General features: G+C 58.8%; 13 protein-coding genes across 13 annotated transcripts; 6 read left to right on the forward strand and 7 right to left on the reverse strand.

Moving 5' to 3' along the window:
* Window positions 1-227: 227 nt before the first annotated feature.
* On the forward strand, window positions 228-593 carry PHYSODRAFT_334978 (hypothetical protein; the record flags this gene model as incomplete). The annotated part of the gene is made up of 1 exon (XM_009532329.1): window positions 228-593. The coding sequence occupies one exon, from the start codon at window positions 228-230 to the stop codon at window positions 591-593; it is 366 nt and encodes a 121-aa protein (XP_009530624.1).
* Window positions 594-1,325: 732 nt separating this feature from the next.
* PHYSODRAFT_361180 (hypothetical protein) lies at window positions 1,326-3,996 on the forward strand (the record flags this gene model as incomplete). Its single annotated transcript, XM_009532330.1, has 5 exons — window positions 1,326-1,416; window positions 1,554-2,630; window positions 2,772-3,165; window positions 3,252-3,303; window positions 3,502-3,996. 5 exons carry the CDS (start codon window positions 1,326-1,328, stop codon window positions 3,715-3,717), a joined length of 1,830 nt encoding a protein of 609 aa, XP_009530625.1. The 3' UTR covers window positions 3,718-3,996.
* A 373-nt stretch (window positions 3,997-4,369) lies between these two features.
* On the reverse strand, window positions 4,370-5,600 carry PHYSODRAFT_561976 (hypothetical protein; the record flags this gene model as incomplete). Its single annotated transcript, XM_009532331.1, has 3 exons — window positions 5,117-5,600; window positions 4,622-5,068; window positions 4,370-4,540 (listed from the first exon to the last, which is right to left on the reverse strand). The coding sequence occupies exons 1-3, from the start codon at window positions 5,408-5,410 to the stop codon at window positions 4,370-4,372; spliced, it is 912 nt and encodes a 303-aa protein (XP_009530626.1). The 5' UTR covers window positions 5,411-5,600.
* A 315-nt stretch (window positions 5,601-5,915) lies between these two features.
* PHYSODRAFT_351861 (hypothetical protein) lies at window positions 5,916-6,877 on the reverse strand (the record flags this gene model as incomplete). Its single annotated transcript, XM_009532332.1, has 4 exons — window positions 5,916-6,279; window positions 6,372-6,578; window positions 6,659-6,752; window positions 6,859-6,877. The coding sequence occupies 4 exons, from the start codon at window positions 6,875-6,877 to the stop codon at window positions 5,916-5,918; spliced, it is 684 nt and encodes a 227-aa protein (XP_009530627.1).
* A 117-nt stretch (window positions 6,878-6,994) lies between these two features.
* PHYSODRAFT_334982 (hypothetical protein) lies at window positions 6,995-7,771 on the forward strand (the record flags this gene model as incomplete). Its single annotated transcript, XM_009532333.1, has 1 exon — window positions 6,995-7,771. The coding sequence occupies one exon, from the start codon at window positions 6,995-6,997 to the stop codon at window positions 7,769-7,771; it is 777 nt and encodes a 258-aa protein (XP_009530628.1).
* Window positions 7,772-8,053: 282 nt separating this feature from the next.
* Window positions 8,054-9,114, forward strand: PHYSODRAFT_512100 (hypothetical protein; the record flags this gene model as incomplete). Its single annotated transcript, XM_009532334.1, is given in 3 exon segments — window positions 8,054-8,645; window positions 8,662-8,672; window positions 8,923-9,114. 3 exon segments carry the CDS (start codon window positions 8,054-8,056, stop codon window positions 9,112-9,114), a joined length of 795 nt encoding a protein of 264 aa, XP_009530629.1.
* A 973-nt stretch (window positions 9,115-10,087) lies between these two features.
* On the reverse strand, window positions 10,088-11,362 carry PHYSODRAFT_460566 (hypothetical protein; the record flags this gene model as incomplete). Its single annotated transcript, XM_009532335.1, has 1 exon — window positions 10,088-11,362. A coding segment is annotated over one exon (1,275 nt), but the record flags the coding sequence as incomplete, so codon positions are not given.
* Window positions 11,363-11,977: 615 nt separating this feature from the next.
* PHYSODRAFT_302913 (hypothetical protein) lies at window positions 11,978-12,626 on the forward strand (the record flags this gene model as incomplete). The annotated part of the gene is made up of 3 exons (XM_009532336.1): window positions 11,978-12,240; window positions 12,314-12,366; window positions 12,442-12,626. 3 exons carry the CDS (start codon window positions 11,978-11,980, stop codon window positions 12,624-12,626), a joined length of 501 nt encoding a protein of 166 aa, XP_009530631.1.
* Window positions 12,627-12,688: 62 nt separating this feature from the next.
* PHYSODRAFT_316562 (hypothetical protein) lies at window positions 12,689-15,469 on the reverse strand (the record flags this gene model as incomplete). The annotated part of the gene is made up of 4 exons (XM_009532337.1): window positions 12,689-12,978; window positions 13,039-14,634; window positions 14,728-15,177; window positions 15,208-15,469. The coding sequence occupies 4 exons, from the start codon at window positions 15,467-15,469 to the stop codon at window positions 12,689-12,691; spliced, it is 2,598 nt and encodes an 865-aa protein (XP_009530632.1).
* Window positions 15,470-16,669: 1,200 nt separating this feature from the next.
* Window positions 16,670-20,657, reverse strand: PHYSODRAFT_354952 (hypothetical protein). The gene has a single exon (XM_009532338.1). The coding sequence runs from the start codon at window positions 20,615-20,617 to the stop codon at window positions 19,286-19,288; it is 1,332 nt and encodes a 443-aa protein (XP_009530633.1). The 5' UTR covers window positions 20,618-20,657; the 3' UTR covers window positions 16,670-19,285.
* A 1,301-nt stretch (window positions 20,658-21,958) lies between these two features.
* On the reverse strand, window positions 21,959-25,054 carry PHYSODRAFT_513915 (hypothetical protein; the record flags this gene model as incomplete). The annotated part of the gene is made up of 1 exon (XM_009532339.1): window positions 21,959-25,054. The coding sequence occupies one exon, from the start codon at window positions 25,052-25,054 to the stop codon at window positions 21,959-21,961; it is 3,096 nt and encodes a 1,031-aa protein (XP_009530634.1).
* A 339-nt stretch (window positions 25,055-25,393) lies between these two features.
* Window positions 25,394-26,444, forward strand: PHYSODRAFT_546922 (hypothetical protein). Its single transcript, XM_009532340.1, has 3 exons — window positions 25,394-25,456; window positions 25,559-25,864; window positions 25,925-26,444. The coding sequence occupies exons 1-3, from the start codon at window positions 25,418-25,420 to the stop codon at window positions 26,351-26,353; spliced, it is 774 nt and encodes a 257-aa protein (XP_009530635.1). The 5' UTR covers window positions 25,394-25,417; the 3' UTR covers window positions 26,354-26,444.
* Window positions 26,445-26,497: 53 nt separating this feature from the next.
* Window positions 26,498-26,818, reverse strand: PHYSODRAFT_334991 (hypothetical protein; the record flags this gene model as incomplete). The annotated part of the gene is made up of 1 exon (XM_009532341.1): window positions 26,498-26,818. The coding sequence occupies one exon, from the start codon at window positions 26,816-26,818 to the stop codon at window positions 26,498-26,500; it is 321 nt and encodes a 106-aa protein (XP_009530636.1).
* Window positions 26,819-26,908: the final 90 nt, after the last annotated feature.

The raw sequence follows: 26,908 nt of genomic DNA on the forward strand, positions 1-26,908 counted from the left end.
GTATGCATCGTGACAGATGCAGTTCTGACGGATTTCATCCGGAAGGCCTTGCATACGCCTCCCGCCGGGTCTTGCCAAAAGAAGGAGGCAGTTCAAACACCTAACTGCCGGTTTTAGCCGGCATACCGAATTTAGACTTGGCTATCGGCCTGACAGTTTAGAAAGCCTTTGAGTTTGTATGGGTCGGTTCGATGTCTGATTCCATGGGACTGTGCTAAACGGACGCAATGGCCTCTCGTCAAGGCCGGGCCGCCCGGCGCTATTCTGCACGGCTGCTGGAGCTCGTATTCAAGGAGATCATGTACATCGAGGGCACAGCCTGGGTCTCGCTGCAGGCGACACACGCACTCTACAGCATCGATACAGTCGGGCGCCGTATGCTGCAGGAGATTCTCGTTTTCCTCGACGCTCCCATCGACGAAGATACCCCCGCCGACGTATTGTGTCCGATACAACATGAGGGGGGGGCACTCAGGTACGGGGAGCATGATAATACCACGAAGGGTCTGTATTTCCTGCAACTGGCGCCGCTGAAGAAGTTCACAAACGAAATGGGCCATTTCATCTGCGGCAAGGTGGGAATGAGTGAATGAGTGAGAACGACCAAGAGGGCATGAGCCATCGTATTCAAACCGAGAGATACCTGGACGATCTGGGGCACTACGGACGGGCGTGTAGTGTGTCGCTGGTATATGCCGTTTGCCGACTGGACGCCGGAGGGCACCATTAAGCGCGCGGAGACAAGGCTGCTCTTCTACCTCTCACGAATGGGTTTGATGTTTCCTTTTCGTGACGACTTAGAGCAGTTGAAGAAGGAATTGCTGCTCTTTCATCCAAGTCATATCGGGCTAATACGTCAGGCGTTTTACATGGTTGTGAAGGACTTCGAGCGCTACCTTATCGTACGCCGGTGCGCTGTACCTCAACCTAATGCTGATGCGAGGGATGCTGCGATTGCCAGGATTGCTGTAGCGCGCCATAACGCAGACACCACAAGAGCCAAGGTCCCCTTCGACCAGAGGTCCTTAGACGGGGCCATCATATTATAGTTTCGGTGATATTCTATTGTAAATGCTCAAATGTAAATATTCGGTTATGTAGTGTGAAATTTTGGAAACTATCGATAAATTCTCAATAGCAGAGTATATAAAAAAGCAACGCTCCACTTTTACTTAGGCACTAAATGCGGCAGCGGAGGGGTGGAGTGGGCCGGGTCGGCCAAGTTTCGACCGGACCCGCGAAACTTGGCCCGAGCCATTTAAACAGGCGAGACCCTTTTATTTTTCTCCCCCAAAATCGAAGGCCGACCGACCGACCACCAAGCGATGGCGGATCGGGCGGAGTCGGCGGACGAGCGCGCGCTGCGCCGCGAGCTGCAGGAGCTCTCCAAGAAGCGCGAGGCGCTCGACAACTCAAGTGCGTTCCTGCCCACCTCCCTGCCAGTCTGTGTAGTTAGTAGGAGCTTCTGGGCTGCGTGACGGCCAGGGAAAGCCACATGTTGCGTCGCGATCTTTGCGCTCATTGCCTTTTGTGCTTTTTGCTGTTGTCCACAGAGCGTCGAGGCAGCGGAGCAGCAGCAGAGGGAGTAGCAGGTCGCAGAAGCGTGTTCGCGCGCCTAGGAGGCGAACCGGCGCGCGGCGGAGGCGCAGGCCGACAGGTGCAGCTGAAGGAGAACAATGCTCGGGGCAATGCGTCCTGGAGACTGGGGAAGCGCGACAACGAGGACAATGGCCAGAACAGCGCAGTGAAGCGTCAAAGACTGCACTCGGCAGTGTCCAGGCCTGAGGGCGCTCACCACACAGAGAGGACGGAGACTAGCAGGACTTCTACCTCAGTTTCTTCGCCCTCTGCGAACAATGCGCGTGCCCAAGAGCGGAAGCAGCGTGCTGTGGCACCGTACGCTCAAAAGGACGGCATTGCGCGCAGTCGGCGCATGTTCGGAGCGCTGATGGGCCACTTGGGCAAGGCGAAGCGACAGATTGAGAAGGATACGGACCTCTTTAAGCGCCAGGACACGAAGCAGCAGGAGGCAGAGCAGAGGGAGAAAATGCAGAGCCAGGATCGCGAGAAGCGGGCTCGTCAAGAGGCTGAGGTGGCGAGACTGGAGGCGTCAGTGGCGCGTGCTGAGATGGACCGCAGCGAGCAGATCGCACGCACCAAACTGGAGCACTTGCAGACGGTCCGAAAGAGCGAAAGCCAATCCAAGTTCCTGGTCACGATCGCGTCGCCTCCGCTCTGCTACCTTCCGTCGAAGCACACGAAGGAGACGGAAGATCTGGTCGCGGCGTCTATGGAGGCTCACGAGGCGAAGATGAAGGCTCTTTCGCAGAGTCATGACGAAAAGCTGCGAAAGCTGGAGGCTGAGTTTGCAACGAAGTTGGAACAGCTACGCGAAGAGTTGGAAGCTGCGAAGAAGGGGGAGAAAGAAAAATCGCCTGCCAAGGAGGCATCTCGTAAAGAGAAGGAAGATGCAATGGAAGATGACGACGAAGACATGGATCAGAGCAGTAAGAAGCCAGAGGAGGACAAGACCACTAAGGCCGATGCAAGTGAAGATCGGAAGTCCTCTGATAGGGCTGCTGAAAAGGCTTCAGACATGGAGGTGGAAGATGAATACATCGTGCAGGAGAGTGTGTCTGGGAGCGAGGCAGACGATGTCGGAGCCAGTGAAGGGAGGAGGGGCACTGGGGGAGATAACGATGATGCGTCTGCAGGTGAAGGCGTACAGAGTGATGCAGATGTAGAACAAGTCGCTTCTCCTCGCGCGACAGCGAACGGTTCTCGCGATAACGTTAAGGCTGCACCGACCACGGAGGCTTCGTCTCCTAGCCAAGCCAAAGACGAGAAATCAAACACCATGCAGCCCAAGAAGGAGCTGCAAGACAGCCCTCGGCAGCCAGCAAGGGCTGTTGTTGACGACAAAGCAAAGGAGGGCGCAAAGCCTGCCAGTCGGGAGGAAACCGCTGCCAAGCCTGCAGAGGATGGCGATGCGCAGTCTGAAAACGCTGCTGCCGAGCCCAAGGAGGACGCGGTAGCCCTTGTCGATAAGATGAAGGTGACGGAGCTGCGAGCAGAGCTCAAGAAGCGAGGACTCGACGTCAAGGGCCTGAAAGCTTCACTCGTGCAGCGGCTCAAGGAGGCGATGCAGAACCAAGACGAATCCAAGTAAGTTTCGTATTTATGCTGGGGATACACACAATACACCAGACCTTGTCGCGCATGCACCATTGTCACTGCAAGTTGACTTGCAGGAAGCTCGCAATGCAAATGTATCCATTCCGTCAAAACCTCTCCTATGTCATCGTAAGCCCAATAGACTATCGAACATCATCCGAGCTTGACCAGTTTTCATACGTGTCACTCACGCAGATCTCGATACTTGGCGACGATGGAAATGGTGCGTTGCCTTGAGTGGCCCCGCGCGCCACAGCGGCCCTCAGCCCTGTGTGTATGTGCATTAGAGTACAGCTACTGACTTCGGCGTTCTGTCGGATGCTGCAGGAAATCCCGTACACGAGCCCTGTGGACCCGGAGAGCTACGGCTTCCTCACGGTCGTGCTGCTGCTGACGGGGCTGGTCTTCATGGCGCTCTTCTTCACGCGCGCCGTGGCCCCCAAGAAGAACGCGCTGGTGGAGCTGGTGCTGGCCTTCATCGCGGCTCTGCTGCTGGGCTTCGGCTCGCTCTTCCTCTTCCTGTGGGCCGAGATCTACGTATAAGCAAGCACAAGTCAGTCCGGTCTCAGCCCAGCGCAGCAGCAGGCTGAAGCTCGTTCCAGCGATAGAAGGCGCAGGTGACAGCAGTACAGAGAGAGAGAGAGAGGGAGGGCGAGGAGCTTGCAGTTTTGGTGGAGGCGAGCGCGCGCGCTGGGACGAGAACAGCTCGGCGCAGGACAGTCCGTCGTCAAATTGAAGTAGACTCAGGCTTGGCGGATCATAGCGCTCCTGCCGCTGCTGCTGCTGCTGAAGAAGACAAAAATATGTTTATTGTTTTTGCGCTGCTCGTGTCGAAGTGTTCTTTCATTCGTCGAGGGCAGGTGGCGATGGCTGGGAAGGACGAAGATGTAGTGTGGTTCGCTTCTCATTGCTTTAGGCTTCGCCGTTCCTAGGTTGGCCGTGCCCTGACGTTGCGCTCGCTCGACCGTCGCGAGCAGATCCTTACCAAAAAAAGAGTGCTGTCTACTTCCTACAGAAGCGTGGGTGAGGCGTGCGCACTGCACGCCCCTCGCGCCGCGTCCAACACTTGGATCATCCGCGACTTCGCTCCGCGCTTCCTCCCGTTGTCTACCTCTACGCTAAATCGATCCAGGAATCGACCCCGCCCGCCCACTTGCCTAACCGATCAGCCCGCCTAGCCTAAGAGCGGCGAGAGCTAGTTGGCGCCGGGCATGAGGCTATAATAAACGGTGGTCACGAACTTCTGCTTGTAGCGGTTGGTGATGCCCAGCACCATCATACCGTCCTTGATTGCTGTGCAGTAAAGATGGTTGAGCGCCACGTGCTGCGGCACAGGCAGCAATCGGCCATCGACAGTCGGCGGCGCCTGGAATGACACAACACAGACGCAAAAACACGCGGGTCAGCACCAGCAACACAACTCCCGGAGGCACCGCATGTTGCTTACCTTGTTCAAGATAATGTGCCGCAAGTGCGGCGGGAGCGGGGGCGGCTCCTTGGTGTACTCGTCGATCTCGGGGATGTACCGAGAGTACGGGTTCTCGGGGTCTTCGTCGTCGTCCTGCGGCTTCTTGCCGTCAAAGTCGGACAGCGGCGCGAAGTCCGACACGTCCACGTAGTTATTAACGTTGCCTTCCACATCTGCCATTGTGAGCTGGTCGGGCGCGAACCGCCAGTCGTCGTCCACCACGAACTTGTACATGTGCTTCCCCCGCGTGAGGTTGGCGATGTACGTGAAGTCGTTACCGGACCTGTGCATGGGGCACTGCTTGTCCCAGCCGTTGAACGTGCCCGTGATGAACACGTTGCGTCCGCCGTGCTCCCACTTGAACACCATGGGCACGACGTCCTCCCCGGGCGGGACAGTCAAGTCCGCCGACTGCGCGTTGTTCCCCTTGGCGAGCTCGGCGTCTTTCACGTCCAGTTGCGCGGCGTTGGGCACCTCTCCGTCCATGTAGGACATCTCCGAGGAGGACTCGGTGGGCGGGTCCACCTCCATGGCCTCCGAGGCGCTGTGCTGGGCGCCGTAGTACTGCTGCTGCTGACGCGGGTGCTTCCCGTCGCTGCCATCGAAGCTGCGTCCCTGCTGCTGCTGCTGCTGTCCCTGCTGCTGCTGGTTGTGGCCCGCCTGGTTGTAGTACGGGTGGTGGTGCAGCGGGAACGCGTTGGGGTCGTTCGGGTCTGCGCCCAAGTTCTTGGGGTTGGCGTCGCCGGCTTTGCTGCTGGCGCTGCCCATCGTGCCGGACGCTGCGGCTCGTGCTGCTGCTGCTGCTTGCTCTCCCTCGCGGCTCGAGAAGACGGCGCTCCCGGTCGTAGTCTACTGCGCGGCGGTAAGGAGGAGGAGGGTCAGGAGGGGCTGGGCTGCACTCGGGCGCGGGCTGCTTGGGCTCGCGTCGCGTGCGCTTCTCTGCCGGCGGAGCGGAGCTCGGGCTCGGCGTTCTCTATTGCAAAAAGACACCGACAGCTCAAGCGCGAGCCTCAACGGCGACGCATCATCGCAACTGCCGCCGCTCCGACCGACCATTTTATACCCTGTCTTATCCGTTTGGCTACAGCATAAAAGTACGTGTTTTCAACATGTATTACTCGATTCCACGACGTATCGCATCTGATACCGTACGACTTATCTCGAAGCGGACATTACCGTGACAGGAAGAAAGTTGACAGAAGGTCAAGGTTGGGCATTGCAGTGGAGTCATCATGTAGTGGATGTGTATGGAAGTCGTACATGTATTGCCAGTCTATAAGTCGGGGTCGATGTCTTGCGCCGCGTTCACGGCCACGGGCTGCATGCTCTGGCGCAGCGACGACTGCAAGGTAAACGTGGGCTTGGCGGCCGCGAACGTGAACGTCGCCGGCTGCATGAACGCCGGTGCTGCTGCCGCCTGCGCCGCTGCCTGCGCCTTCTGCTGCTCCTCGTCGCCGTCGTCGAGCACAGCAAATACGTTGCTGCCGCGGTACTCTGGCTGCACGGGCTTGGACTGCCGGGCCGCCTGGTTCGGGTTCACTGCCGGTGCATCCTTCGGGGCCTCCAGCGCAGGCATGAAGCCGTGAAAGCCTTCCACTTCGCGCGGAGCGGGCGTCGGCTGCCCAGGGTTCGAGTTGCTGCCACAGCAAGAAAATAAACGCAAAACAAACACCAGCATTAGAGTGCAATGCAGGCGCGCATAACAATAACAGGAGTACATGGCACTCACAACTGGAAGGTCGGAGCAGCCATGACGAACGTGGGAGGAGCCACCGCAGCAGCCTTGGGCACTACACCGGGTTTTCGAGTGCTCTTCGCCGCCATGCGCTCGTCAAAGTTGCGGAACTCGTCGGACACGGGCGCCGGGCGCTTGGCCACCTTTGCCTTCCGCTTGCTGCTGTGCGGGTCGTTCTTGTCTGCGGCTACCACGCCAGCCCTGTCGGCGGTGCAACAGTACAGTCAGCATCTAGCAGTCCTAGCGCAATGCAATTCAGTCGCCAGCTCCGATCCACGCACCTCTTCTCCTGCTTCTTGAGCGCCTTGAACATGCCAGCCTTCTTGGGCTTGCTGCCGCCGGCCTTCTTGCCGGCATTGCCCTTGGGCTTCGAGCCTGCGTCCACCACCGCCAGCACAGCATCATCACGAGTCAGTACACTGCCATGTGAGCCTGCGCCACGATCCGTCGCTGTCGTGCGGCCGCCCTCGTCGTCACGCACCTCCGCTCTTCTTGGCCATGGCTTTCGGAATGCCAGTCGTCGTCTCACGTCTCATAGCGCACGTATACAAATGTATACATTATCCGGTAGTATGTATACACAACAAGCTCATAATCACTTCCGACCTTCGCGCTTGATGGACGACTCGCGCGGGCGACGCGCCTCGCAACAAGGCTATTACGTCCCGCTGGCACCGAGACGAGCACCAGCGGCGACCACTGCTGCTGCTGCTGCTGCTGCTGGAGATGCCGTAATGGCGTTTACACCTCAGCCAGCGATGCTGCCGTCGTCGAGCTCCATAGAGGCGACACTGAGCGCATTCAACAGGAGCATCGCAATGAGGCTCATGGCACCACAACAGGCGCAGCAGTTGCAACACCCAACGCAGTCAAAGAAGCAGCCGAAGCCGTTGCTGCGACGGATACAGGAGCCGCCGCCAGAAGAGTTTCCACCGCCACTGGCCCCGCCGACAATTGAGACGGCAATTCGTCCGACTATCAGCAGGAAGCGGCAGCGAGAAGATGAGGACAACACAGCAGCAGTAACCCCAAAACTGAAGGATGTTGCAGATGATGAAGACAAGAGTGCGCACGTGCTGATGCCCAATTTGGGCGGGGCGAAGTTAACCTGTCGCCTCTGCAGCAAGCGCGGGCTCAAGACGCGGTCGCGCTACGGCTGCGTCCAGTGTCGTCTGGGCTTCCACGTCGCGTGTTTTGCTGTGTTCCACCACCCGACCAAGTTTGCCTCCAATCCTTCGACCACGGTTCAAGACGCGCTAGATGCGCTGGACCACAAGTCCGCCTCCAGACCGACCACGCGCCGACGCGCGAACAACAGTATCAATTCGTTCGAGCAGCTCACTCTGCCCTCATTGTCCGACGGGCAGGACGGTCTCCAGGACGTTGAGTTATAAACCCGATGGATTTACTGACAAGTGTAGCCCACGTCATAGCATGAAGCTAATTGCGATGCGAGAGCTCCTAGACTTAAGATGTAGGAGCCTCATACATGACTGTAAGAGCTCAGAGTTCACCCAACTCATGTATACATATCACCAAAACGCATTATCCGTGTATACACCATCTGGTTTTATGACCTTATGGCGCCCGTACGACGCCACTTCAGCATTCGCGAGCCAAGCACGCCGCCCCGCACCCAAACAGCCTCCTGCGTAGTACGTATCCACTCGTCGAGCATGGCGGCCGCGGACCAGAGCATGAGCCTCATGGACGGCACGTACTTCGTGGGGCGCAAGGAGATCCTGGACTGGATCAACGGCCTGTGCGCCATCAACCTGGCCAAGGTGGAGCAGACGTGCACGGGCGCCGTGGCGTGCCAGATCCTGGACGCCATGTACCCGGGCAAGGTGCAGATGAGCAAGGTGGACTGGTCGGCCAACAAGGACTACGAGTACATCCAGAACTACAAGGTGCTGCAGAAGGCCTTCATGCAGCTCAAGATCGACAAGCACGTCGAGGTGGACCGCCTCGTGCGCGGCAAGTACCAGGACAACCTCGAGTTCATGCAGTGGTTCAAGGCCTTCTACGAGCGCAACGCCTCGGGCCAGCCCTACGACCCCATCGCGCAGCGCGAGAAGGGCAAGGGCGGCGCGCAGTTCACACAGAAGTTCGGCGGCGGCGCGGCGGCGTCCTCGGCCCCCGCGGCGCCCGCGCGCCGGAAAGTAGGCGCCACTACCACCGCCACGTCCAGGGTCGGTAGGACGCCGCCGGGCGCGCCCACGAGTGTGGGGGCTGCGCGTACAGCGAGGACGTCGACGGGCGCGTCGCGTCGCCCTACGGGGAGTGCGGGATCCAGTGCTGGCGCTGCTACTGCTACTGCTACTGCTACTGCAGCCTCTGCTGGAGTGTCCGCGGCGGATGTGGAAGCGGCAGTGAGTGCGGCCACGGCGCCGCTGGAGAAGGAGCTGGAGGAGCTGACGGCCAACAACGAGGCGCTGACGAACGAGAGCGGCGAGCTGCGCGCGATGGTGCGTAGTCAGTCTAGAGCCAGGAGGTGGTTGAGGTGGAGCGGTTGTTCACGATGGGTTGTGTGTGCTCGCAACAGGTCGAGAGCTTGGAGAAGGAGCGCGACTTCTACTTCAACAAGCTGCGCGAGGTGGAGATCATGCTGCAGGGAGCAGAGGACAGCGAGACGAACCCGTTGGCACAGGCGATCTTCAAGGTGCTCTACGCGACGGAGGAGGAAGGAGTCGAAGAGGAGCAGATGGCGGGCGAGCCGCAGGACGAGCAGATGTAGAGCACCCAACTCGCGACGCAAATGAAGAAGAGCGAGAACGCTGCACTTTGAGTGCAGTGCAGGCACGCTCGGTAAGCCACATCAGAGGCGGACGATTGAAGAAGATTGGAAGCCAGGCCATCGGATCGGCAGAGCGTAGGTCTGCACGCAAGGTGCCGGTAAGGACTACACGAATGAAAGCGTGTTATTTGAGGTGTGGGTGTGTGGTCTTTCCTGTTGCTCCTTTTTGGCTACAGGTCATCAATGCATTCCTACAGTAGAAGCTGGAGATCGACAAGGATTAACAGTGTCCACCAGGGACTATCGGCTCCTCTGTGATCGGCGTCTCAGGTGCTGATGTCGGCACGGTTGTTGGTGTCAGAGGGGTCTCCGTGGAAGTCGGCGATGATGTTTCAAGTGTGGCAGTGGCAGTCGGTGCTTCAGTCGAAGTTGGCGGATTGGCGACAGCATTGCTCGTTGCAAGTGGCGTTTGCTTGGTAGCTGGAGTCTCGGCTGGTGTCTTGGTCGCTCCTGGTACGGGCGCTGTCGTTTTGAGTGCCGCGGATGGTGCACTGGTGACTGGCTGCGGCGTACTGGTTGACGCTGGGAGGTCAGTTGGCAAAGGAGTTAGCGGCTCAGGAGTTGCAGGCGATGGTGCAGTGGTCGGCGTTGAGGTCTCGGTCGGAGTCTGCGTTGGTAGTGGCGTCGCCGTGGAAATCGGTGCATCCGTCGCAATTGTGGGCAAGGGGGTCTCCGTCGACACTGGTGCTTCTGTCGTAGTAGCTGGAGGTGCTGAGGGTGTCTCCGTGGACACTGGTGCAGGCGTAGGTAGTGGGGTCTCTGTGGGCACAGGTGCCTCTGTCGTAGCCGAAGGTGCTGAGGTTGCGTTGGAGTCAGTGGCGTTGGCCGTGCAGACCATCTTGAGACCCGAGCACTCTTGGTCTTCCAGCGCGCACTCGGTAACGGGGAGTCGAGCGACACAGAGCATCCAGCACACATCGGCCTGCGTGGTGGTTCCAGTGCAGTCGCACTTCTTCTCGCACTTGGCGTCGAAGAACTCGGTGTGGTAGTTGCACGCTTGGTTGCAGCCCACCGTGGGCGGCTTCTCCACTCCGGGCTTCAGTGTGCAGATCGAGTACGTGCAGCTTCCCTCCGACTCCACCAAGTGGCGGCCGCCAGCGCATCCGATGGCTTTGATGTCGTCCTTTGAGCTTCCAAGCAGGTGGCGAGTGGTGCGGTTCGTGAACTCGTCGAAGTCCATCTTGGACTCGAGCAGACGCTGGTACGAGGGCAGCAGCGTCATTTTACCGAACCACGCGCGCAGGTTACGCTGTCCCGGAGTCGCTTCAGCGTCCCATACCATTTCTTCGGGCATTCGCATACCGTGCATGACGGCCGGCAGGTGGTGGCTGGACTCCAGCCAGCGCGACGCGCCGGTGCCTATCATGATGACAAGTTCGTCGGGCTTTAGCTCGGGGCGAACGATTTCGTCGAGCTCGGCTGCTCCGATCACCAGCCCCGAGGCGTCAGACTTCAGGCGGCGCTCACGAATGTTCCCGTTTTCAGCGTTGACGGAGAAGAACTTGGGCGCTGCCATGGCGATGAAGAGGCCGTGGTCTTCGTGCATGGCCAAGGACAAGTCCCGCTCGATCTCCTCGGCCGAAAGGGACCGGCGCGTGGAGCTCGGAGGGGCTGCAGCCGCCTCGTACGCGTGGAAATGGTCGAGTCGCTTGGCGTCTCCAATGAGCTTGCGAGCGCTGATGTGACGCTCGCCGTCACCCATAGTGAAGTCGGTCCTGTCCAGTGCCGAGGCGAAGGTGTCCACCGCTCGCTCCAACATGCTGCTGAATTCTTCGTGGAGTTCGCGGTGGCCTGGACAGTTGGCCTCCATGGCTTTCAGTGACTCGGCGTTGGTGTCCATCAGCTCACGACCGGCAGCAGCTCGCAGCGTTAGGCGGCGCGTGCCGTCATGGAACCGCTTGGTTGACAGGTAGCGAATGCCCTCGTCGTCATGTTCGGAAGCCACGGCGCATTGCACTGCGCTAGTCAGGTAGCGCTCGCGGGTGTTGGCGTAGTTGGGGACGTTCTTGAGTGCGATGATGCCGCCACGTTCCAGAGCTTGAAGCATTCGGGTCGGCGCGTCACCGTCATACAGTGACTCGTAGTTGAACGATGGCACAGCGAAGCTCGGCACGTCTTCCAGTGCAGCGTCAGAGATCACCGCGACTGCGGAAGCCCAGGCAAAGGCGAGCTTGATTCCGCTGAGCATGGTCAATCAAGGTGCACTTGAGTGATGAGGTTGTTGCTTGAGGCGGACAAATGCGAAATGGACAAGTGAAGTGGAGACTGGAGCCCACAGCACCTTGAGGGCAATGAGAGCAGACCTCGGGGATGCATGGTCATGTCATGTAATCAACTCAGGCAAGTCAACGGGTGGCGGGCGGGTGTGCTACAGCCTTGCCCTTGGTTAGTCTGCAGCGTGAAGGGCAACACACGCCCTCGGACAGTGGGAATAGATGGCTTCACCATCGCGGACACTGCAACACGAAAGCAATTGTTGAATGGGAAGAGTACACTTCAAGTACCTGTGCCGAACACGAAACCTTTGATCACATCACTGTAGGTGACGCAGGTGCAACGCCGATCAGCTCGTTGACAGCAGATTCTGGTGGGTCGAGCTCGTGGTTTGACCTCAACCTGAACAACGTTCGCTAACAGAGTTCGCTAATGAATTGATAAGAGACGGATCCCTTGTGCTTAGTTTTCCTATCGGTGGAGTATGAGTGGGTAGTTTTCTGCCTGGTGAAGAGTCCTCGGCGACGAAACTGCTCAATGTTTCTGCTAAGTTATTAAGCTCTCAGAAGACAAAGAGCTTGTTGGTATCATGCCCAGCGAGAGCAAGACGAGCGCCGACTCGAAGGACGAGAAACACGCCGGCGGGTCGAGCGAGTCCAAAGCTCATGGTGGCCACGCAAAGGCCGGCGCCAAGGACGACGACGGCAGCAGCTTCGACCCGGACAACAACGACCTGGTGAACAAGGTCATCTCCTTCTTCTTCGACAACGACGAGTTCGCGCACACGTTCGAGACGTTCGCAGAGACCCACTGCCACGCCTTCGACCTCGACAGCGACGAGATGAAGCTCGAGTGCGTCGAAACCATAAAACCTTTACTTGTTCTTGCTGCTTGAAGCTAAGCTTTTGGTTGTGTGTCGTTGCAGGTACACGGACATCTACAACGAGTTCCTCGCTCTGTTCGAGGAGAAGCTCGAAGGTAAATAACCGAGAACTCTTCCGCCCTTCGTGACGCATTGCAGTAGCTTATCCAGCTTATCTGTGCTTTTGTCAGCGTACATCCGATCGCAGGGAGCAACCGTGCACGAGTTCTACGAGCTGGTGCGTCGAGCGTATGAGCTCGACCGACAATCAGGCACCGTGCTTTGCTCGGAGATTCTGGTGGCCACGGCCGACTTCGACGTGTTCGTGCTCATGATGCGCCAAACGAAAGAGGCGGCGCTGCTGGCCAAACGTTGAAGAAGTTCGCTCTATAGTCTGCACTATAACGTGAAGAATCCTCCGTAAGAATTCAACGATCGTCATCGCTCAGCCATCGTTTGTCTCCGTAGCCGCTCTACCAACGACGGCAGCTTCACTTTCGGCTTCTTCTTCTGGCTGCTTGTCGATGACCACGACACCGTGTTGGTCGCTACCTTCTGCGTATGACTGCTCTGGTTGCTATTACTTGCATGACCGTTCTGGTTCGAAGCGGTGGGCTTGCGGTTAAGCAGCTTCTGCACTCGGTAGGAAGGATCTTGCTGACGCTTTCGCTCTTGTTGGGCGTGTTGCTGCCGCTGCTTCGCACGCTTCATCTTGTTCCACAGCGTGGCTGCCAGGTTCTGCTCCTTTGGAGGGTTCTTGTTGTGCGGAGGAGTTAATACACGTTTACAACTCTCCAAACGAGTGGCGGCTTTATCGTCCGCTTCGTTGTTATCAGCGTGCTCTGGCCTTTGATCCTCTTCATCACCAGCACATGGAGGCGGTATATACTGCCTTTGCTCCAACGCTAACGCAGGTGGCAGGACGGGGTCCTCCCAGCCATCAACGAGCTCGGGTGGGAGCTGAATGAGGTCGTCCAAATTTACAGCGTCAAAAGTGTCGCCCTCTTCAGGCCCCGCCACGACCTGGGCGAGTGCGATCGCGTTTGCAAACTTCCGTCTCACATGAAACCCACGGAATGTCGACTGCAGCCGGAGTGCTGCCTCCTGACTCTCGGCAGAGTTGGTGTATTCACCAGGCTCAAGTCCTTCGTTGTCGTCCTCTGCGTCCTCAACCTGTGGCTGCTCATCGTCGTCGCTGAAATCCTCGAGGACAAGAGGAATTTCTACGTGATCAAGTTCCTCTCGTCTCCTTCGGCATGATCGATGCCACAACTGAATCACCGTCGCCGCATTCTCAACAGCCATGGATCGGACTCGATCTTCCTCGACGCATTGCGCGTGCCACTGCTTCCACTTTTCAAGACCTGAAACTAGTTTGTGCTGCTGGAAAACACGATCAATGCCTTGAATACCAGCCGAGGTATTCGCCAAAACGTGAAGTCGTTGGAGTTCACGTTGGCTTTCCCTCTCCATTGCTGCTGCTTCTTCAAGTTTAACCAGATATGCCCACGCACTTCGACTGCGCTCTTCCTCTTGCCTCATTGATATTCGACAGCGCTCTTCATTCTGCCTTCGCTCGCGTTCCAAGGCCTCGATGAAAGTCCACGCAGAGCGACACCGCCTCTCTTCCTTCTCCATACAACTACGATACTCTTGTTCGCGCAACCGCTCCTGAACTTGCAGCTCTCGAGCCCGCTCAATGTCTTCCAGTGCTCTTGCAAGCTCATCTTCAAGTAGCATTAACGCTCGGTTTTGTTCACGAACTTGTAGCTCGCGTTGTGCAAGAGTCTCAGCAATTATTCGGCGCGTGAAGGCCTCTTCAGCTCGCATCTGTACACACTCGCGACGCTCACGCTTTGAATGCTGGTCCCGAAGTTGACTCTGGACTTGGTGATATTTTACCAGCTCCGACAACACGGCACCGAACTGACACCGAGCCAAAGTATCTTGCTTCTGCTGTTGTAATTGACGTTCGAGTTGCATTCTTTGCCTCTCAGCCTGATCCTCAATCGTCATCATGGCTACCTCCCGGCAGATTGACTGCTGTACCCGCGCTAATTCCATGGTGAAAGTTCGTGATTCTTCGTCAGCGAGGACCATAAGCGCAGTCTCATGAAATTCCCGCATAGCTGAAGCATACAATCGACTACGAAGTTCTTCGTTAGTCATTAATGATCGCTCCAGCGATTCTTTTCGTGCTGCCTCGGCACCCTTCTCTTGGGCCTCGAACTCCTCTTGGAGTTGCCTCAGGAAACTTGCTGCTTCGTCGCGTTCCTTCTGCTGTCGAGCCTGAATCTTCAAACGGCGCGATTCACGTGCTGCGTGCTGCTTTGCGATTGCGTCAAGCTCATTCTGCCTTGCACTATCATCCACCGGGCGCTGCTCTTCAGCGTCAATGGGCTCGTCGGCGTCAATGGGTATTGTGTTGTGCTTACCAGGTGATGGTGAAAGGACGACAGCAATCGCAATCGAAGTGCTGTTTGAGGAGTTTGACGGGTGATCTACTGAAACAGGCTCGGAATCGGTAGGTGTTGCTTCAACACTATCCGTTATCTGCTCCACAGTGCTATCCGTCACGGGTTTGGACGCAATCGGCTCCTTCTTCTCCTGGACGGTGGGTCGGTCCTGAATTTCTCCAACATCGGTGGACAGCTTTGAAGATTCCTGGTTGCTGTCATCGGGTACTGGTGGAATGGTTTGTTCCAGCAATGAACCTTCAATATCACGACTTGTGTAATCTGCCTCCTCGTCGGATATTTGAGAGTGGTGGGTATTTTCTTCTGGGGTCGCTTGCTGTGGGGACTTTGCATCGAGAATCGTTGTGCGAATATCGTCCAGATTTTCATGAATTGGCTGAAAGAACTCACGATCAACACGCTCGACGCCCTGAAGCAAAAGTTCCCATGCAGATGGTAGAATTGGCTGGCCTGGTTTGGAATCGTTATCCCCCGGTTCACAGCTGTGGGCGTGCAGCTCGTCCGCTGAAGCTTCAGTCACTTGCTGCAACACTTTATCGAGGTCCAAACGCACATATTCCATCGCGATTTCGCCGCCTCTAGTCATCCAGCCCGCATTTTCATCTCCCTCGTCATCGCCACCGCTATCACATTCATCAAACCCGACATCTTGGGCGGATAATGACGCCAATTCCTCTGCGAGTTCTCGTTCAAGTGCTCGACGCTCATCATCGTCGTCGTCGCCCTGACTGGAAGCCGCCATCGTTCAAGCTGCAATATTACGATGGTACTTATCGCAACTCGGTGATGCGCGCACTACGCGCTGCCCATTGTATTGAGCAAGCAAGGCAGCGAACTCGCGTAGTGGTATTGCACTACCGCTCCTCTATTTATACGGGAATTCATGTTCATAAATATCGTCTAGTGCTCTTCTTGCTCCACAACTTCCATCAGTTCTACTTCTTCATCTTCTTCTTCGTCTTCATCCTCTACCTCTTCGTTTTCTTCTTCATTGTTGTTGTCCGTGGCATCCCCCACCGTGGCCACAAAGCCTTGGCGCGCGCACAATGCGATCGTGATGGCATGGAATCCGTCGCAGGTGATGAAGTTTTCCTGCAGCTTCAGCGTGCGCAGTCCGGCAAGCCCCAAGACATTGAAGTGCTCAGCCACGCGCTCGTCTTCAGACGAGGCCTTCCAGTCCCCCTCCATGTCGTCGCAGAAGCCCAAGTCTGTCACAGGATCGTCGAGCAAATCTGCGAGCGCCAGCGCGTCCGTGTCGGTCAGGATGTTGCGGCTCAGGTCCAGCACCTGCAGCTCGTCGAATGACTCGATGGCCTCGAGCAGCGCGCGGCAACCGGTCTCGCCCATGAAGTTGTTGCGCACCGTGAGCGTCTGCAGGTGCTGGAAGAACGCGTCTCGCCTGTCCAACAGATCCGCGAGCTGCTCAAGGCCTCGATCGCCTAGGAACGTCGCGTCGAGCACCAAGTGCTTCAGAGGCTTCCGCGTTCCTTGGTACACCTTCGGCTTGGCCAGAGCCTTCAGCACCAGAAACACTCCGTCACTCTCAGCGGCGAAGTCGAACGGGGCGAGCAGCTCCAGTCGCTCCAATGAGGTGCACGCGCCTTCGTCCAAAGCTTTCGCCACTTCGCGCACCAACTGGTGACCGTACGACGTCGGGGCGAGCGAGGCCATGTATGTCGCCGCCGTCAACGCGCGCGGGAACACGACGCCGGCCTTGAGGTGCGTCTGGTTGGCTTGGTTCGAGATCGTGAGGCTCGTGAGGGTCTTGCACTCGTGCAGCAGCGTGCTCAGCCCAGTCGCCGCACCGTCGCCGCGGTTCCGAGTCTCGGCGACGGAAGCGCTCGACGCATCGATGTGCAGCGTGCGCACGAACGACGGCGCGTGCAGGTACAGGAACTTGTTGACGCCGCGGCAGCGCAGCACGTCCTTGCCGTCCAGGAAGCTGCAGACCTGGTGCAGCAGGTCCAAGTTGCTATTGAGCACGCAGCCTCGGGCGCCGACGCTGCAGTTGCGGATCTCGTCCTCCGAGATCGAGAGCCGCGCGGGGCGCTGGCGCTTGGCGGCGGAGGCGCGGATGGCCGCCATGACCTCCTCGCTGGGGTCGGTCTGCGCGCGCTTGCGCTTGTAGTGGGTCACGAGGCCCTGCACGCGGCGCTCGAGCGACTGCTGGTGCAGGTACTCGGCCAGCGACCCGGCCGAATGGTAGAGCATCCACTCGAGGCGCTGCAGCAGCGACGGACTCGCGCCCGTGTCCTCGCGCGCCTGCAGGATCGGGTGGTGCAGCGCCAGCGCCGGGTGGTTGCGCAGTCGCGCCATCATGAGCTTGCGGACCTGCACGTCGGTCGGGTCGTGCCACGCGGGGGTCGTGGTGAAGACGGAAGCCTCGGACGGAGCGGAGACCATGGGCACAGAGAGGTGGCGGTTATTGCATTGATGCGGTCGAGTTGGGCGTGGATCCAGTCGGGACTTGCGCCGGGGTCGGCTGGTTGCGAAATGGTCCGAGGGCACGAGAGCTCGGGAGTCAAAGTCGCGGTTGACGCGGATGATGATGTGGACTGGAACACACTTCTACGAGCCCTGGGGAGAGCCGGGCTCCTGGGCTCTTGGGTGAACCCAAAAAGTCGCGGCCTCCTGGGCTCTTGAGTTCAATAGGTTAAGTGAAAGGAGCCCTCCAGAACTGTGAGCCCTCGTTAGGCTCCCCCCCTCACCTGTGTTAAATATCTCGCTGATGATTGGCCGTCATTGAAGTATCTCCAGGTTCTAGCCTGAAAAGGCATAGGAAAGAGGGCTTCTCCTTGAGGGGAAGGAAGGACGATCGGCGACGCTGGGGTGGCCTCGGAGCGGCTGTACACATATGAGCGGCGCGAGATCTTCTAGTGTGGTGATCTTTGAGCTCGATCTTCTAGCGTGGCGCATCGATCACGCGAAGTTGCTCGCCTTAAGTCTAGGTAAAATTGGCCAATCAGATATTACTATGAAGAGCCCATCATAAATTTGAAGCTAAATTTGGGGAGCCCTGGAGGGGAGCCAATGGGGAGCCCGAACCATGGCTCCTTGATCTCGTACTTACCATGAGGCAGCCCATTTTGTGCGACTTTTGGCTCTCGTATTAGGGGGAGCCCACTTTTGAAGTTGACGGGCTCGGGCTCGTAGAAGGTGTGGACTGGAATACGGACCGGGTAAAAGAAACCAGACGATGGTGCGATTAGTGCATTTTTTCGAGTTAGCGACGGTTACCGCAATAGAGAGGGATCACTTGGAGCAGGTAAGAAGATACTTTTGATAGAAGAGGCAATATTAAACTCTTATCCATATTTTTTCATACTGTTGATATTTCATCTATTTTCCACGGTGTAACCATCATCAAAGTACTGTATCAGGATAAAGAGAGATAATCATGCTAGACGTGTCTTCTGAAGCGCAAGAGCGCCTGCTTTGAGTCAGCAGCAGTCCTTTTCCAAGCAGCTTGCCTAGCTTCGCCTGCTGGCGGCTACCAGCCAGTGCCGCCTGCATCAGAAGAGATGGCTTCGGCAAATTTGTCCGCTCCTGGTTGGTACCCATGTGCTGCAATGGCTTCGCTCCGAGGACAACAGACATAACAGTTCGAGCAATGGCTGGCTCCGGTGCCATGGTACTTCTGAAGATACTTTCTCGTGATTAAATTTTGGGCATCGGTGGTGAGTGAGCTGATAAACCAGCACCGTTCGCGCTCTCTCCGAATCGACAGCGTAGATTTTCGCCAACGTTTCAGAATCCTCCGGGACGCCGAGATATCTCGCACCTCTGCTGGTTGGACTCCTCTCAAAAGGGCGGGTGGCAGCAGTGAGTTATCACTAGATTACAGTCTTACAACAATAACAGGATATCCTGCTCCTCGTGGTTTGCATGAAGGTAAAGGTGCCAGAGAATGTCACTGTATCAACAGGCCCAAACCGAGCGCGTATTCATCCGCCACTCCGATCGAGCCGAAGAGTTGTACAGTATCGCAAGCACGTGGGTGGACCACCACGCGATCTCCTCGTCGCAGGATTCCACTGGAGCGGAGGCACATTCAGTGCCTCGGGATTTGACTGGGAGACATTTGACACCGCGTTTCTCTGATTCCTAGCCGCAATCGACTTTAATCAGTCGCCGGTGCCCGAGGCATAAGCACCGTCCGCAAACGGAGGAATTCAGCTGAAAAAGTGTGCTGAAGAGCGGCAAAAAAGAATAAAGTAAAATGTTGAGTAAAATGTTCTACTGGATATTTTCCATTTGGATTTGTGTATCTCTGGAATCGAATACACAGAGATATTTCCCAGTCTATCTAAACCACTGCCTATCGATACCGTGTAGCTATATGCCCTGTTGAAGTCGATGCAGCGCAATCGCATTTAGCAGGGGAGCTTCGCATACCGTGCGTTTTTCTCGCCAATCGCGGCTAGCATCCCACTGTTGTCAAGCCCACGAACGTTGCGATCGTTGCTGCACTGGCATCGTGTTGACGGTCTCTTTACACTCGGCTACTGGCTGTCGAATACAGTGCCTACAGTACTGTACCGGTATGCTACACGCGGCCTCACGACGGGATCAATCGCGCGTTGAGCGCCGTGGAAAGCGCCTCAAGCCCCTCCTGGCCGATGAAGTTGTCCTGCAGCAGCAGCGTGCGCAGCTGGACGGCGGGAGACTCGGCCTCGCAGCCCAGCGCGATGGGATTACCCGGCGCCTTAAGCAATTGCTCTGCGCGGCTCGATATCCAGTCTGCGAGCGCGAGTGCGTCCAAATCGGTGAGGATGTTGCCGCTCACGTCCAGCACGCGCAGCGCTGGTAAACACTGCAGCATGCGCAGCAGCGCCTGGCAGCCGGCCTCGCCGATGAAGTTGTTGCGGAGCACCAGCGTCTTCAACGAGCCGAAGCAATTGACGCAGCGGCGCGAGCGGTCTGCAACCTGCTCGAAGACACCCGCCAGGCGGCTCAGGCGTGCGTCGCCCAGGTAGGTCGAGTCGAGGCGCAGGTACTGGAGCGGCCCGGCGCCATCGACCGCTCCTCTTCGAGTTGGCTTCCCTGTCGCGAAGGCCTCCAGGCATCTCAGCACGTCGTCGCTCTCGGCGAAGTAGTCGAGCGGCGAGCCGAGGTCCAGCTCCTCCAGCTCCGGGCACGCGCCCTGCTCGAATGCCTGCGTGATGTCTCGCAGCAAGAGCTCGCCTGCCACGACTCGGTTGGCGGGTTTGGTACCGTACCGATGAGTTGGACGGCTGAACGAGGGTCGACGATGCACCATGGTCCGCGTGGTCCGTCTGACGGGCTCGTCTACCTCGACGCAGACATCGTAATCCCGCAGCTTGCTCGTCACCACGAGGCTGGTGAGCTTGCTGCAGCGGAGCAGCAAGGCCGTCAGTGTTCCGCTCGAGAAATGCTGCAGAGCTGGCGAGTGCGTTTCGAGATGCAGCGTACTCACCATCTTGGGCGCGTTTTCGGCCAGGAACCGGTTCACGGAGCGAAGCTGGAGCACGGTTCGGCCGGACAGGAAGCTCAGCACGAGCCCCACGAGGTTGTCGTCGTTCTCCAGCATAAAGACGCTTCTGTCGCGTAGAGACCTGCTGGTGTCCTGTATCCGCTGGCGCTTCTTGTCACCCTTGGTGATACGGACATCCCGACCTCGTTTGCTGCCCTGCTGCTGCTTCTGCTCGGTGACGACCTTGGGCTCGAGCTGCGTGACGAGCGCCTGCACTCGGCGCTCCAGGGACTGCTCGTGTGTGTACTCATGCATCGAGTGGGCGGCGTTGTAGAGCATCCACTCGAGCCGCTGCACGAGCGAGGGCACCGCGACGGAGCTGCCGTTGCTTGCGGCGCTGGCGGTGCACTTGGTCCCTGCGAGCACCGGGTGCAGTCTCCGCAGCCGCAGCATCATGAGCTTGCGCGTGAGTCGGTCGTCCGCATTGTTGTGCCACGACCGTCCTCGAGGAATGGAGCGCGCCAGCACGCGCGCTGCTGCAGGGCTGGAAGACGACGACGAAGGAGACGGAGGAGTGGGGGGCATTCATGCAGAGCCTCGATGGGGCGACTTGGCGGGCTCCCGGTCGATTCGGGAATGGGCACCATCAACGTTGGTGACGGCCGTGGGCCCCGAGCTTCGTCGTCATCACCGTTCGGGCCGGTGGGTGGAAAACTAGTCCCGAGGCGCAGGTGGCGGCATCCCAGAATCCGGTACGCGTTGCATCGATAGGCCCCAATGTACCCACGGCCACGGCATTTCGACTTCGAAGCAAGCGCAAAGCGCGCGGATCGCCTGATAGCTTCACTGAAAGCATTCGTTGGTCGTTAGTCCTACCCTGTAGCTGCATTGTACCTCAGCACCGTTCTTTCGAGGCCTATGGGGCGTGTACGGACGGAGTTGCCGCGATGATGCGAGTTGGATCGCGGCGATGGCTTGAGATTGAGTTGAGATTGAGACGTTGATGGTGCTCGCTCGCGGATGCAGAGAGCGTGAGGTTGAACACCTAGTTGCAGCAAGGATTTTTCGGGCATAACACGTCATGAGCTCAGCAATAGCAAACTCCGTGCCGGTGCCACGTGGGAAGTTGCGGAGCCCTTGGCTCCAGGCGCGCGCTCCGGGCGCTGATGTGATCAGTGCTCCGACTACGCCTGACTGAGCTGTAAGCCAGCGTGGATACGTGGTATTGCAAATGTACCTCCTTAAAACGGCATGGCTACAACTTGACCACGTTGCAGTGCATTCATCACACGACAAGAATCGCAGTCGGAGCCACCCTGGATGGCCAGCCAAGCTGTGCCAGGGTGGGTTGGTGGCTTTGAGTTGTCGTACACGTGTATAGCATGGTAACCTCCGGGGCCCTGAGGTCTCAGCCTGAGACTCTCAGGTCACGCACGCATCGCAGCATCGGAGACCGACAATACCACCAACACCAACAATGTTGTCGCGATACCCTTGGTCTGCGCAGCGCAGCACCGTCCAAATTGAACCCAGCGATCTAATCGGCGATGGGGCCGAGTACTGTGCGGTCAGTCGAAGTGTATCCTAGGCCTAAGCGATCGAAGATACGCAGGTCATTACGCGCTCGGCCATCGCCCGCACTCGTCTGTTGCTTCCTCTGTTCGAAGGCATCGCGCACGGCCTGCAATGATCACACACCTGCTATATTATTAGTTGAGTATGGGTGACGAGCCACTGCGCTCTCTGCGCGATGGAGGAGCGCCACGAATGACCGCCACCCTGTAGCCTAGCTTAGCCTTACTTCTTCCACGTCGTCGACCGGCGCTGCTTCTTGGCGGGCGGCGGCGACGCGAACTTCGCCAGCCGCTGCAGACCCGTCTTCTTGCTGCCCGAGGGAGACGCCGTGGAACCGCCGGGCTTCTTGAGGAACGGGTTCGCCGGCGCCACGGACCGCTCCACGCGTGCAGCGGCGGTGGAACTGCTGGTCTTGCTCCGGCTTGAGGCCTTCGGAGATCCCGGCGCCTGGTCCTCCTGCGTTCCGTCAGCGGAGGCCGCGTCCTCGGTGTCGTGCTGCTCGTCTTCGCGGGGCGACGAGGCCGGCGGTCGCGACAGAATGCTGCGCGCACGACGGAGCGGTTCCACTTCTCGTGACTCGGGAGCGTCCTCCTCCTGGAAGGTAGAGCGGTACGAGGCTGTTGGCTGCCGGCGCGGCTGCGAGGCGGCCTGCATCTGCATCGCCGCCTCCTGCTCCAGCCGCTTCGGCTCTTCGAACTTGACGCGGTAGAGCTCGTAGAGCTGCGACTGCAGCTGGCGCAGTTGGAAGTGGATGGCGAGCTTCTGCGCAATCTGGTGCGACTTCTCCAGGTGCAGGCACTTGGCCAGGTCCAGCACGCGCGCAGGCTCGTCGTTCGAGCACGCCATCTTCATCATCAGGATCAGCGCCTTGTCTATCTCGGCCTGTTCGTGCACGACTTGGTCCGCGACTTGGTCGGCGTTCATCTCGTTGGCGATAGCCTCCAGCCCACACAGACGCACGTTCTGCCACATGTGGCCATTGGACGCGTCCTCGTTCTTCTTTGACGTCTTCGGGAAGGACGCCGTGCGCAGGGGGAAGGTGCCGGGCACGGGGCGGTGGTTGCCGCGCAGCTTGGGGGCCCGAGCTCCCTTCTCCAGCGGGAAGTACAGCAGCGAGTCGTTGACGACGCCCAGCGTGAACACGCCGTGACGGTCTTCGGGCTTCTTCTGCAGCGCATTGCCCACGCAGCCGATCGGGAACCAGCTCCAGCCCGTGCTGGGCGACAGCGCCTGCACGCACGAGAACGAGTCCACAGCGTACAGGATCTGGCGATCGTCGAAGCCGAGCCACGTGAGCTTGGACCAGTTCGACGGGTCTTCCCGGGTCATCTCGTTCTCCTTGTGTGACGCGAAGACATCGCGTGGTGGGGGCGTCATGGGCAGATCGCCCTTCGAGACCAGCACGACGCGCTCGCGGGACGAGTCCACCTGGATGCGGAGGAGCTGGTAGAGCATCTGCCCGTGTAGACCCTGGTACACGACGGCCAGAAGAGATTCCTTCGCTGTCATGGTCACGACGCGGCCAGGAAGACGTAGCAGCGCGTAGTCGATGCCACTGGTTGTGTAAATGCGCAGAGTCTGCAGCGAGGTGGCCACTGCGCAGAACTCACGGCCAGCGGCAACGCACTCGGCGTCCTCCCCCTCGGGCAAGGTCTTGTGCCACGAGCTGTTGCTGGCCCAGGACTCGAACGGGCGGTAGAACACGAAGCTGCTGATAACGTCGCTCTCGCTCGAGCCTGCCTCGAGGTCCTCCCAGTCTTCACGAGCACGTCGAGGCACGGCAAACACGGCGCCATAGTCGTCCAGGAAGGCCATGGAGAACATGTAGTTGTCGTTGAACTTGAACCCACGTCGAGACTTGTCGGTGAACTCAACCTTCACCAGGTTCTCGCTCATGCTCGCTCCGCGGATCACCTCGATCTCTCCTTCCGGCGTCCACGCCAGCAGCGACGTCGCACTGCTGCTCCGTCCAGTGGGGTCCATTACGCTACCCGGCTGGAAGGGCTCCGTGACTGTGCGCAGCGGAGATACCTCCTGCCCCGAGGACTTGGAAGTAGTCCCAGCAGACATCGAGACGTCCTCGTCTTCAACCTGGTCGTCATTGGCAGCGTTCGCAGCCGCACCAAAGCCAAAGCTGGCCTTGATGGCCTCCACGCGCGCCTCGTTGTCGTCATCGAAGCTCACCTCCTCTTCGTCCTCATCATCGTGCTTGCCGTCCACTTCAGCCTCGTCCTCCACAAACGCCGACGCCTTCAAGCTCTTCTTACGCAGCTGCGAGGAATTGACCGGTGCAGTAGTTGCAGCCGTAGTCGGCAAGCCAACCGTGTGTTGCGGCGGCGTGTGTCCCGCGGGGATCACGTCTTTCACGAACGCCAGCTTGCCGCCCGTGTGATAAATCACTAGCGCGTTGCTCTTGTTGGCGAACTGCACTCCCAGTGCCGGGTAGTCGATCTTGAACGAGCGCAGCACAGTCTGCGTCTCCAGCTCCCACACAAACACCTCCTTCGCGCACGTGGCAGCGGCCAGGTACTGTCCGTTAGGCGAGAAGGACAAGATATCCACATCGGCCGCGGTGCTCCTGCCAATGGGGAGCATCAACCTGCCCTTGGACGACCACGTATCCCTCTCGAACAGCTCGACAATGCCCTTGTCCATGGGCACCGCCAGCAACTTGCGATTGTCTCCGGGCTGCCACGCACAGCGCAGCAGCACGTCGTCGTGCCTAATGTCTCCGTGCTTGATGCTGAAGCGCTTGGCCTCCGTGGCCCGCTGCGCCGCCACGTCCAGCGCGAAGACGCGCACCGTCGCGTCCTCGCTGCTGGCGCACAGATACTTCTCCTGCGGGTCCAGCACCACGCTCTTGATGGCGCCCGTGGCCCCCTCAGCCAGGATCACCTGCTCCGTGTTGCTTCGCAGCAGCACGCGCACCACGGGCTCCTCGTCCGCGATGGCCACGAACTGCGTCGAGCACGCGACCTGGCGGATGGAGACGGTGGAGCGGCGCAGCAACTGGTCCAGCTGGCAGTCGGGCGGCAGGCTGTAGGACGCCACGTTGCTGTCGTCGTCGGACACGATGAGCACATGGCTCTGCTCGGGCGTCACGGCGAAGGACGGCACGAAGCCCTCGCACACCTCGGCCTGGTACACGGAGCTCTCGGCGGCCAGGTCCGTCACGTACAGCACGCCGTCCTCGCCGCTCGTGAACACGACGTCGCGGCCCGCGGGCACCTGCCCGTCCTTCATGGCGCGCAGGGTTGTCACCAGCTGCATGGCGCCCTTGCCGTTCACGTTCACGGCGATCTCCTTCATCGTCTCCATGGTCGGCGACAAGCTCAAGGTGAGTGAATGACTCTCGTGCGTACTTAGTCCAAAATTGGCGGGCTTCCCGCCAAATCCCGATAAGTTCGCAATAGTTTTGCAAACATACACATTACTGTTGCGGGAAGTGTAGCAGTTCAACTTTGTTTTTTGCAGCGTCAGTCCGTGATGGAGAGCTCAGTGCGAGATTGGGAGCCAAGGCGATTGAGACCTTCGCACTCCCCCTGCGGCTTGACGTGACGAGAGATGGCTCGCAACCAGGTCTCCAGACGCCCGAGGCGGCGCGACAAGCAGCTCGCAGCAGCACAAGCCAAGAAGCTCGAGGCCTCAGCTCAAGACGCTACGCGAGAGAAGGAGGTCGGGATGCTGCCGCGCCTCCTCGTGCGCATGGGCGTCATCGCGGTCATCATCGCGCTGGTTGTGACCATGATGAGTCTGGGCGCGACGCAGACGAAGGAAGAGACGCCAGCTCCTGCGCCGAAGCGCAACTTGAGTCCGTCCGAGGAAGCGCGCGTCAAGGCGCGAGTCGAGCGCCGAGCGGCGGCGCGGCCGACGGTCGATGTGCTGACCAAGTACCCGCACGACACGACGGCCTTCACGCAGGGCTTCACGGTGGTGAACCGCGGCCACGACAAGATCTTCATTGAGTCGACGGGGCTGAACGGAGAGTCGAGCGTGCGCCATGTGGACATTGAGAGCGGCAAGGTGCTGAAGCAGTACAATTTGCCTCAGGAGCTCTTCGGTGAAGGCGTCACGGCGGGGCCCAATGACGAGCTGGTCATGCTAACGTGGAAGAGCAAGACCGGCCTGGTGTTCGACCTGGACGTGGCGGCTGACAGCAACGACGACGGCTTCACGTTGAAGCGCGAGTTCACGTTCGACACGGTCACGGGCGAAGGCTGGGGCATCACGTACGACGGCGAGAAGTTCGTCGTCTCGGACGGCTCGTCAACGCTCATGTTCTTGGACCCGAAGACGATGGAGGAGGTGCGCAGTGTCGACGTCACCATGTACGACGGCGCGCAGAAGATCTCGCAGATCAACGAGCTCGAGTTCGCCAAGGGCTTCATCTACGCGAACGTGTGGTACCACCCGTACGTGCTTAAGATCGACCCGGAGACCGGCGGCATCGTCACCATGTTCGACTTGTCCAAGCTCGTGGCGGACGTCGGCGTGGACGTGATGTCCGGCGCCGTGCTCAACGGCATCGCCTATGACGACGCGGAAGACGTCTTCTACGTCACGGGCAAGCTCTGGGGTGCCGTCTACAAGGTGCGTCTCGTGGACCCTGTGCAGTAGCTGGCAACAACCACAAATCAAAGAAACACAATAGAGTGCACTCACTGTACGTAAAGAAGCACCATGAGCAACACACACACACAGCACAAATACGGATCTTGGGTGTTTTAATCTCTGCTGCAGCTTGAAATTCCGACACTGTTCCTACCCCTCCTGCTGCAGGAACGGGTTGGGAATCTCGGCCGTGCCGTCCACGGGGGAGACGAGCATGACCGACGTGCCTCTGCACACCACGAGGCCGACCTTGCGCGTGTCGTCCGTGATGCGGTACTCGTCGTTCGGGTCGCGCAGGAACTCGACGCAGTCGTCCAGCACGAGGTTCACCAGCTGGTCGTAGCCCTTGAGCGTGCCCGTGACCTCGCGGCCGCCGTGGAACTTGACGCGCACCTCCTGGTCGATGTACTTGGCCAGGTCCAGGATCGGGTCCTTGCGGCTGCCGCCGCCGCTCGCGCCGTTCGCCGCCATCGTCTCTTTACAGGCGAATTCTATGGGAATGGCTGCTCGACGCGCCGATTGGCCGAAAGTTGCACGCGCATCAGACCGAATCAGACAGAT

The sequence above is a fragment of the Phytophthora sojae genome, assembly GCF_000149755.1.
Source record: "Phytophthora sojae unplaced genomic scaffold PHYSOscaffold_6, whole genome shotgun sequence".
Lineage (NCBI taxonomy): Eukaryota > Oomycota > Peronosporomycetes > Peronosporales > Peronosporaceae > Phytophthora > Phytophthora sojae.

What these genes read in the sequence shown, in the direction of transcription:
- PHYSODRAFT_354952 (XM_009532338.1), bottom strand. Translation starts at nt 20,617, where the DNA reads ATGATGCTGCGGCTGCGGAGACTGCACCCGGTGCTCGCAGGGACCAAG.
- PHYSODRAFT_546922 (XM_009532340.1), top strand. Translation starts at nt 25,418, where the DNA reads ATGCTGCCGCGCCTCCTCGTGCGCATGGGCGTCATCGCG. An exon ending in TGCGCATGGGCGTCATCGCG is followed by an intron (nt 25,457 to 25,558) that starts GTCATCATCGCG and finishes AGTCCGTCCGAG; the next exon opens with GAAGCGCGCGTCAAGGCGCG. An exon ending in GGAAGAGCAAGACCGGCCTG is followed by an intron (nt 25,865 to 25,924) that starts GTGTTCGACCTG and finishes TTGAAGCGCGAG; the next exon opens with TTCACGTTCGACACGGTCAC.